This window comes from Marmota flaviventris, chromosome 12 (assembly GCF_047511675.1).
Source record: "Marmota flaviventris isolate mMarFla1 chromosome 12, mMarFla1.hap1, whole genome shotgun sequence".
Classification (NCBI taxonomy): Eukaryota; Metazoa; Chordata; class Mammalia; order Rodentia; family Sciuridae; genus Marmota; species Marmota flaviventris.
In genome coordinates, this window is record NC_092509.1 from 74,639,724 (window position 1) to 74,649,980 (window position 10,257).

Sequence of the window (10,257 nt, forward strand, 5' to 3'; positions counted from 1 at the left end):
AGATTTTTAATTAATCAAATGTATCCACAAATACCCTGGAGAATATAAAAGAAGTATAATGTAAAATCTCTCTTTTCAATCTGCAAGCAGTAGAAGGCCATTGAGTGGTAGCCTTTATAGTGCCATTAAGAGTGGTGGATCCTTGGGCTGGGGATGTGGCTCAAGCGGTAGTGCGCTCGCCTGGCATGCGTGCGGCCGGGGTTCGATCCTCAGTACCACATACAAACAAAGATGTTGTGTCCGCCAAAAACTAAAAAATAAATATTAAAAAAAAAAAAGAGTTGTGGATCCTTGTGCACAAGAGCTGTGCACTGCACACCTACCTGTGCCCAATCGTGTTTCAGAGCCTGAAGGTAGAGGAATGAGATAGCCCTGCTCCCAGGTGCTCCTCAGGCAATGGGAGAGACCAGAACAGGGAGATCCCTGTAGACCAGGGGGCAGAGAGGGTCTTCTAGAAGCTGTGAAGGAGAAATACAGTGGCACCCTAGTGCCGATAGCAGCTTGGCCTGAGGTTTAACCTTTAGCTCCTTCTTACTGTATGTACACTAGCAGTGAAGGAGACTATCCCTGAAGGAACCAATTCCCCTTCTGCAAGGAAGAATGCAAGAGCCAAGGGGAATTCTCTACACCCCAGGTGCAGCGCCCGCCACCTACCCGCACTCCTAGCTATGTTGCACAATGACCCCACACAGATTCTCTCATTCCCATGAGAAGGGGTGACTCTGTCCTCCCACTCCTGAGCATGCATATTTGTGGGGGCCATGGAGCCCTGAGACTACCTTTTCCAAGGCCCTGCCATTCAACTAAGGTCCAACTTCAAGCATGCGCCCTTTCCACTCTACGTGCTCCATCCAAATTCACAGCTAGGCATCAGCAAGTGGGTGTTGGAGCTGGTCTCCTAGAGCAGAGTTCTGTCTCTTCTGAATACACAGAGCTAAAGGTAAGGGACACTTTACTGTGGTGCCAGTGACCCATGTGCGTGCTCAGGAGTGTGAGGACAGAGTCAATCAGGACAGTCCTTGTCTTGCTCTTGGATATACCTACCCCAGCCCCTTCTCTGAGCCAACAGAGGTCCCAAAGGCAGGAGGTGCTCATCCCCTGGGCTGCTCACCCAGCTTCCCATTTGCCTCCCCTCAGGCCTCTTTCCATTTACAGTGTTTTTTTGCAGGTCATCCACCAGGGGGCAGGATGGAAAATGCCCCTCCTCCTTGTACTGTGCCTGCTACAAGGTGAGTCCCAAACACAGTCCAGATTAAGGGCTTAACCAGACCCGAGCCTTTCAGGCTGCAGAGATTCTTGGAGGGCAGCGCAGTGGATTTCTGCACAGTTGAGGCACATCCATGGCTTTCTGTCCTGGGGCCTTGGGCCATGCAGTGGAGCCCGGGAGTGGTCAGATCTGGGCTGGGGAAATGAGAGAGGTGAGCGCTCCTGTGGCAGAACTTGGGACATTTGCTCTGCTACTCATTGTTCTGGTACTCTGCTCTCTTTCCTTTGAGCTGGTGACCCAAAGTGAGCTCCACTTTCAAGATAAAAGTTCCAGGGTGTACACAAGAAAGAAATATAGCGAGGCTTCTTTACCACTCATTCTATAAACTCCAAAGTGCAGGGCCCAGCACTAAGGACATAAAAATGAAGACACTTCCCTCCTCTTAAAGGCTCAGAGTCTACAAAGAAACTACGTCTGAATAAAAGTCATCTCGTATTCATTTACTTACTTGTTTTACTCTTACTTGTGAAGGTCTGACTACGTGCCAGGCACTGGGGACAGAGAAATGAGAGACGGGATCCCTGCCCTACAGGTCCCTGCAGGCTCATGTGGTGAGGCTGACCAGCTTTATGTCGGGTTCAGATAATAAATGTCCCTATCTCCTCCAGTGGCATCTGGATTTTATGGTAATGGGGAGCCACTGAGGACTACAGCATGTGCCTAGAATGTCTACTACCTAAAATCTACTTCCAAGTGGAAGCTTAGAAATTAATTAGTAAATGAATGGAAATGCTATGATAATACCAAAAAGGATAAACCATGTCTGGCTTACCAACAAATCAAAGTATTAATGAATCCAAGGCAGCCCATATTTGACTAGGTATTCTCTGTATTATATAATCACACCACCTCCTTATTTTAATATCCCACTGTCTCCTTTAATTTTTTTCAATAAAAGAAGGCTTCCACTGCCCCCAACCAAGCAGCCTCATGATTTTTCTGCTAACATAGTGAAAAGTTAGAAATTAGTTGCTAAGTGTCAAGTGTTCTAGTTGTCATCATTTTTAGTGTCCAGCTAAATATTTTGATCAGTGCCTTAATCTGTGTTCAGAGATTTACTCTTTATCCGCCCCCCCCACAGCAAAGCCCTGCAGACCAGAAATGGGGTATGGTTGCTGCCTTCCTCTCTTCCCTGACACTTGGGATCCCAGTGGGGTCAGAGCAATGGGAGAGAGGAGAGGCATGAGGACTGCTAGGTCCTAATTGATGGGATTGCCAAGTCGGGGTTCAGAGCTGGCTGCTCTTCCCACCTCTTCCTTTTGTGGGTGACTTTGTGGACACTTGGAGCTGATGGTTCAGCTCCCTCCCTTTGCCCAGGTTCTTCTTTGGCCCCTTCACACAGAGGACCCCATCTCAGATGGCTGCAGGACAACTTTCTCCCCTCTGGCACCCACCTCTGCATCATGGAAACATTCTTGTCTTCCTCACCCCTCTGCTGGCAGGAGGAGAGTTCCTTGGCAGGTACAGCCCCTCCTCTCCCTTTGTACTGCCATAGACCTTTCTAACACCAAGTCTGGCTCAAGTCCCTTCAACTGCAGGCCCCACTCAGCCCTCCCTAAGAGAGGCAATAGCAACAGGTAATGATGGGTGGGTGAGAGCCAGGAGCACCCACCCGCACCAAGGGCAAAGAATTGGTGTCAGAGCCGTCAGGTGGTAGCACATAGATCCTAAAGTGCTAGCCCATTCTTTAATTCTCACAGGTGATATTCTCACAGATAACTAATATAAAATTCCCCAAATAACCCCTTAATCATAATATAAAACCAAGAGCTACTGATCAGTATGCTACCACATGAGTTCTTAAGGTATTGGTTCTTTACTTCACTCTGCTGATTAATGGAACCTTGCTCCTCTCAAATGTGCCACATGGAGATCAGGAGAATTCCTGAATGCTTTATCAAAGCATCATTGCTGGTCCTTGTTTGTAATTGTGAATAGTCTTACCTTTAATAATAAGTTACCGTTTAATGTTGTCATCTGCAGCATGATTGGGTAGACTGTTTAGTAAAATTTACAGTGAGCATTAATATAATATAGCTTGTATGACCTCTACTCTTCTTGTGATTAGACCTAAGCACACATAACAGAGTCAGCTCATGTACAGGGACCCAGTACTTGGCTTAATTTATTGCTGTGACCATCTAGAAATTCTTAGTAACTTTCGAACAAGGGGTTTTGCAGTTTAATTTTGCACTGAGACCCACAAATTATTTAGCTGTTCCTGGCAATAGAATATTAAACAGAACTTTCTTGACTTCAGAGACCCTAAGGACATAGAGCAAATTGCCAGGTACCCACATGCTAAAGCAAGATGCTGAGCCTCCTTGCAGGACTGCAGAAACAGAACGTACACCTGCTTTCAGTGATAGCCCACCATACAGCCATCCAAGCCAAAGAACACTCCTCAGAGGGCAGAGGAGCTGTTTTGGAAAGAGTTGCCAGTGTGCTGGATCCCTTCCACCTGCTTGTCCCCAGTTTAAGCCAATTAAGAGAAGGAACTTCTAGAAATCCATCCATATGTCCCAGATTTCTTTTGACAGCAGGACAAAGGTGTGCTTACTGTGACCAAATGGGCCTCCATTGAAAGGTCCACCCAGAGGACACTGTGACCACAAAAGGAGGGGCAGATGGTCAAAAGTCATAGGGTGGTTGCCAGTATCCAAAAAAAGGTTAGCAGAGGAAAAGCTGGTCTCACAAGGAGGGATCAACCACCAAAGCCACCAAAAATATATCTGAGTGGCAAAAGAAAAAGAGAGAGAGAGAGAGAGAAAGAGACTGTTTCAGACATTTGCCATGTGCAGAAAGCACCAAGGGCAGATGATTCCTGTCTCTTTCACCTGTCCTCTCTGTTCTGTGCCCAACCATGGAGAGGCCACAGAGAGCAGGTTTGAACAGAGGAAGGAGGGAGCAAAACAAGGGACCCCAATTTGTCCCCCTCCTCCATGGTAGGCCTCTAAGTCCCGTTGGAAGAAAGGAAAACTTTGACTTCATGAGACTGGCATTGCAGTCTTTTATTGTACTGGGCTGGATATGTCATTTCACACTAGACTGGACTTTTATTACCCAAGAGAGAAAATTAAAGCTACTAGACAATGACTACTATGCCTGAAATTTTATCAAGGAGTAAAGAAATCCACAGAGATAGTACAAAGAGGCAGTGAGAGAAAGAATAAACTTTGTTTCTGCTAGCACCTTATCAAATTAAAGTCACTCAGCAACCGTTACATTGTGGTTTGCCTAGGAATTCCCTTTAGGCTTAATGCCAAAGGCGACCTTCACAGTACACTCTTCTGTCCTTTCACAGTGGCACTTGGTCATTCCTGCTTGTGCAGAGAAATAGCCAGTGTGAAAAATTCTGCAGGTGTAATCCAGAGAGGTACCCACCAAGCAGAGCAGGATTCCTGTGTTTCAGGGCACACTCTCCTTTTAGAGAAAAAGCACACTAATATTTTCTCACCATTTCATATCTTTGCATTGCGTGCAAATGGGACCCCTGTGTCAGGTGCTGCCCCAGCCCTCTTAGATGAGCTTAGATGGCATCTTTTCAAACATCTGTCCTGGAGCGCATGGAATGAACCCAGGTGGACTGGTTAAGGAGATCTAGCATGTGATCAGTGTTAGCTAAGCAGTGAGTAAGATTCTTACTGTGTTTTCATCTTCCAGCTGGGGCCTTGAGTACAGATGCATTCCACATCTTGGGGTGACTCCTGCTTCCCCAATGGCTAAGTTCTTCCATTTCTGTACTGATTCGGCTCCACTTTCACTGTGATCTATTTTAGTAGCATTTGGGCTTAAAATTCCCCCAACAGTGACTCTCCCCACCCTCTTCCTCCCCTTTGATTTTTTTCTCTGCCTGCAGCTGCAAATACATTGAAGGGCCCGAAGCTGGTAGCTGGGAAACCTGGGGGAGCTGTCACCATCCAGTGCCATTACACCCCCTCATCAGCCAACAGGCACCAGAGGAAGTACTGGTGCCGTCTGCAGCTGCCAACGAGGATCTGCCACACAATTGTGTCCAGCAACCACTACACTCACCGTGACTACCAGGGTCGTGTGACTCTAGCAGACTTCCCACAGAGCAGCTTGTTTGTGGTGAGGCTGTCCCAACTGTCCCTGCATGATGTGGGACAGTACCGTTGTGGCATTGGAGACGGAAACAACAGGCTGTTCTTGAACATGAATCTGACGGTCTCTGCAGGTATGAGCCATGACTGATGAGCCTCATGTGGTGAAGGCTGAGCTAGGAAGGAGCAAGAGAAGACCCAGGCACAGCGAGCGAGGCTTAAACCTTTGGAAAACGCTGAGGAAAGATTGGGCAGGTCAAGACTCTCAGAGGTAGCCTTTCATTTCAGAAGGAACTTGCCTTCAGAAAGAAGGTAGATAGCTGAGCGCGGTGGTACACACCTGTATCCCAGAAGCTTAGGAGGCTAAGGCAGGAGGATCGCGAGTTCAAAGCCAACCTCAGCAACTTAGCAAGGCTCTAAGAAACTTAGCAAGAACCTGTCTCTAAATAAAATACAAAAAAGGGCTGGGGATGTGGCTCACCCCTGCGTTCAACAACAATAATAATAATAAAAAAAGGTAAATATTAGGAAAAACCTTCCAATCGAATGCACATGAGCTCTCCCTCCTTATCCCTGACCCCTGCCCCAATGCTGTGGAACATGTATATGGAGATGGTTCTGAGCAGGCAGTGAATTAGAAAATGTGGCTTCTTGGGGTCCTGAGACTTCTGTGTTCAGACATGCAAAAGGGGCCAGCACTACACAGGAACTGTGACAGGCAGGACAGAAGAACTGGGACTGGGCTCTCCTGTGACAGGAGAACCTCTCAGCAGGCATTTGACAGCTCCCAAGCCCAGACCTCTGTGGCAGGTTCCAGAGTGAGAGGGAGGACCTCGAGACCATGAGAGCCACTCTGTGCTGGAGGCCGCAGGTCAGGAGCGCCAGCAAGGAGAGCAGATGGGGTTCCTGGGCAGCTGCTCTCCACCCATCTGCTGTGCCTGGCTGCTCTGCAGGAGCCTGTGTTTCTTTTTTCCTTTTCTGAAGAGCAGTACCTAATGGGCTGTGCACCTCTGCGGTAAGGGCAGCACCTGGAATGTGGACAGCTAGACAGAGAATATGTGTGCCTGGGAGAAGGAGCTAGGAATTTGCAAGGGTCTGGAGGATACATCTGGGATTCCCACCTCTCTATTGTATCCAACATATGGGTCAAAGACTTCACCTCTGAGTGAGGCTGCATGCTGTTTAGCAAATATTTTAAACCCAGTGATCTTTGCTAAATCTAGTTGGTGCCCTGGATAGCCTCCCCATGTGTCCCTCTCTGCTGTTCACACAGGTCCTTCCGAAACCATCCCCACAGCCACTTCAGCTGCTGGTGAGCTAGTCACGACATCCTTTGAGACAGGATCTCCAGCATCCAACAGATGGACCCCAGGAGCCACCCATACTCTAGGACAGGGGACAGAATGGGACAGAGTTACTTCAACTTCCGGAACCAGCAAAATCACAGCTCCAGCAAAGGGAAGACAAACCCCTGCTACAGCCTGGGAAGAAGCTCTGGAGACAGGCAGTGGGGCAGAGGGGTCCATCAAGGCAACAGTCCCTGCTCCAGAGAGTCCAGCTTCAAAACCCAGAAGTGTGTTCAAAACAACAGAAAGTGTTCAGGAGTGGGGCACCTATAGCTTAGTCACGAACACACCTAGGGCCAGCGAGAGTGGGAAGGAGAGGACTACTGAGGCTAATAGGGCAGGGCAGGAAACAGACAGGGTCAGGACGGAGCCAGATGCAGCCAGGAGAACCACAGGAACCATGAGGCTATCAGCCCCAGTCTCAGAACAGCTGGCCCAGGAAACCCTCCGAGAAGCAACACCTGTTTCTAGGCAACAAGCCCTGGGCTCCACTGAAGGAGCAACCCCACCTACAGGCATGTGGACCTTGGACACCACAAGCACAGAGGCAGCACCTGTGGAAGGAAGCACTTATGGAGACCTACACAGCACTGTGGGATACAGGGGTCCCCAAGCAATGCCAAGTCAGACTCCAGCAACGGGTCCCCAAGCAACACCAAGTCAGACCCCTGCAATACCAACTCAGGCCCCAGTAACAGGTCTCCAAACAATGCTAAGTCGGACCCCAGTAACAGGTCCCCAAGCAACGCCAAGTCAGACCCCAGTAACAGGTCCCCAAGCAACGCCAAGTCAGACCCCAGTAACAGGTCCCCAAGCAACGCCAAGTCAGGTCCCTGCAATGCCAACTCAGGCCCCAGTAACAGGTCCCCAAGCAACACCAAGTCAGACCCCTGCAACAGGTCCCCAAGCTACGCCAAGTCAGACCCCTGCAACAGGTCCCCAAGCTACGCCAAGTCAGACCTCAGTAACAGGTCCCCAAGCAACGCCAAGTCAGGTCCCTGCAATGCCAACTCAGGCCCCAGTAACAGGTCCCCAAGCAACACCAAGTCAGACCCCTGCAACAGGTCCCCAAGCTACGCCAAGTCAGACCCCTGCAACAGGTCCCCAAGCAACGCCAAGTCAGACCCCAGTAACAGGTCCCCAAGCAACGCCAAGTCAGACCCCTGCAACAGGTCCCCAAGCAACGCCAAGTCAGACCCCTGCAACAGGTCCCCAAGCAACGCCAAGTCAGACCCCTGCAACAGGTCCCCAAGCAACGCCAAGTCAGACCCCTGCAACAGGTCCCCAAGCTACGCCAAGTCAGACCCCTGCAACAGGTCCCCAAGCAACGCCAAGTCAGACCCCAGCACTAGGCTCCCAAGCAACACCAAGTCAGGCTCCAGCAACAGGCCCCCTAAAGCCCCCTGGCATGGAGTCCTCCATGAAGAGGTGAGCCCCAGGCCCCTCCTCTGATTTTGACCCCATGTCTCCCGATCCTGGCATGCCCCTCTCCCTCTTCTTTCTTCTCTCCCTTTCATACCTGCAAGACAGTAAAGGGCAGGGGACAGTAAAGGGCAGGGGACAGAAGCATCAACACCCTCCCCCACTCAGGGTCCTTGCAAGACCCTGGTGAGGGGCTACCTGAATATGTTCCCATGGCTTGCAGGCAAAATCTAAATGTTAGAACATTCTATCGAATGTTTAGGTTGGAAACTTCTAGAACTTTTTTTTTTTTTTTTTTAAGATGAGGAACAGGAGTTCCAGAGAGGGGAAGTGACCTGCCAAAGCCACAAGGAAAGATTGTGGCAGAGCCAAATGCCAAGCCTAGAGTCCTTCCTCCCAATTGCCCCATTTCTCACTAGGGAACACAGTGCAGCCACACACAGGAGGGTGGAATTCGGCAAAGGATTTGGGGTTTGAGACTTAAAGGCAGCAACCCCATCTCTGCTCCTAACCAGCCATGGGAACTGGGCCCACCAGCCAGCCTTGTTTTCTATATCTGTAAAATGAGGGGCGTGGGCCCTTTAACCCTCTGTCCTCTCTAACCTCTCCTCTCTTGTCCTCTTCCCATCCCCTCCAGTGCTTTTCCAGAGGTGGAGAGCAGCTTTCAGATCCTGACTCCAGTCTGCACTGTGCTAGCCCCATTTCTGATTGTGGCTCTGGTCCTATTGCAAAGGAAGCTCCAAGGAAATGGACCATGTAAGTTGAGTTGAGTGGCCCTGAAGCTAGGTAGAGGGTACTGGTCCCTGTCTCCCCTCCCACATAACCTCAGGCCTGGGTCAGTTTAGAGTCGTAGCCAGGACTTTTGGATGTAAAGCTAAATTCTAGTTTGAATCAACTGCGGCATCACAGAGCCCAAGGAGAAGCTCTTTGAAGATTGGCAGGACCTCTGCTAACAGAGGCATAAGCAACCCCAAGGGCAGAGGGCAGGAGTACAGGGCCCAGCTATGGGCCAAACTGCATGTCCACCCTCCTGCCTGGCCTAGTGATATTCTCACTGCCATGTACCAAGTTTAAATACTCCTAAAGTAAGTGTTTTGGGTGTGTAGACCTGGTGAAGAAAGGGTGAGATTTTCTGGGAGCAAGCAGGGAGGCTGAAATTCTCAAAGCCAGGCCCCCAAAGGCCTGGCCTAATTTCTGTTGTCCTAAGGAATTCAGTTGCTAAGTTTTGGGAAGTTCTTAGAAACTTGTAGTGGGTTGAGAAGGTCCGTGAGGAATCCAATTAATTCAGTGTCGGTCACTCCAGAATCCTCACAGCCTGCTCTGTGTCTTTGCAGCTCAGGAGGCAGAAAAAACACCCAGGGTCACCCTGATTCAGATGACACATTTCCTGGAGTCAACCCTTTCACCAGCTCATCTGCCTCATGAGGAGAGAAAGACACTGCAGGGTGACTCTCCTACCCAAGCAGATCCGACGGCCCCAGAAAGGGACCCAGGACTCTCAGGAATGGAAAAATAAATGGCTCAGTGCCATGGAAGGAGGACCAAGACCAAGCATGTCCATGACCTTAGTCCCTGGTGTCCACCTGGGGAAGCAGCAGCTGACTGTCTCAGGCCTAGAAGGTGAAGCCTTCTCCACAGCCAAAGGTAGCCGAATGACTCAAGGAAGGCTTCAAGAAAGGACCAATTAGACACTGGAAGAGGTCACCTAGGAAAACTGTGGAATTCCAACTCCTGCATGTTTAAAAATGTAAGAGGCTTCCAACCAATTTGGAGGATGACAACTTCTCTACCATCACCACAGCCCTCTCTGGGTGCCCCCTTGTCTGTTAGTATGCAGTCTGCTGTTCACATTGAAGTCTACTCAAGCATGCCAGGTCCTGTCTGTTCATGCCCAGTCTAAACTGCTTTATGGCAGTAACTGTGTTTTATCCATCTATGTCCCAAGAGAATTTCCAACTCAGTGGGCTCCCCCATAAATATCTGTGACTGGCTGAGGGAAGAGAGGGGCTAGGTGGCCTCTGAGGAGACACCCAGGCCAGCACTCTAAATCTCCCTGTGTCTCCATCACTTCATTTGGGAGTCCCCTAAATGTCCCTATTGGTAGGTAGTTTCTACAAGGAGACCAAAGGGAAGAAAATCCACCCCTCCACTCACAGCC

General features: G+C 49.7%; 1 protein-coding gene across 1 annotated transcript; it reads left to right on the forward strand.

Annotated features, from left to right (window-relative positions):
• Positions 1–1,103: 1,103 nt before the first annotated feature.
• Fcamr (Fc alpha and mu receptor) lies at positions 1,104–9,615 on the forward strand. The gene is made up of 7 exons (XM_071619772.1): positions 1,104–1,229; positions 2,585–2,728; positions 5,127–5,465; positions 6,605–7,318; positions 7,363–8,047; positions 8,737–8,855; positions 9,434–9,615. Exons 1-7 carry the CDS (start codon positions 1,196–1,198, stop codon positions 9,613–9,615), a joined length of 2,217 nt encoding a protein of 738 aa, XP_071475873.1. The 5' UTR covers positions 1,104–1,195.
• The last annotated feature ends 642 nt before the right edge of the window (positions 9,616–10,257 follow it).

Bases quoted from the DNA above. Each gene is read 5' to 3' on its own strand.
- Fcamr (XM_071619772.1), top strand. From the start codon at position 1,196: ATGCCCCTCCTCCTTGTACTGTGCCTGCTACAAG. The intron at 8,048-8,736 runs GTCAGGCTCCAG...CATCCCCTCCAG, and splicing joins AGGCTCCCAAGCAACACCAA to TGCTTTTCCAGAGGTGGAGA. The intron at 8,856-9,433 runs GTAAGTTGAGTT...GTGTCTTTGCAG, and splicing joins GCTCCAAGGAAATGGACCAT to CTCAGGAGGCAGAAAAAACA.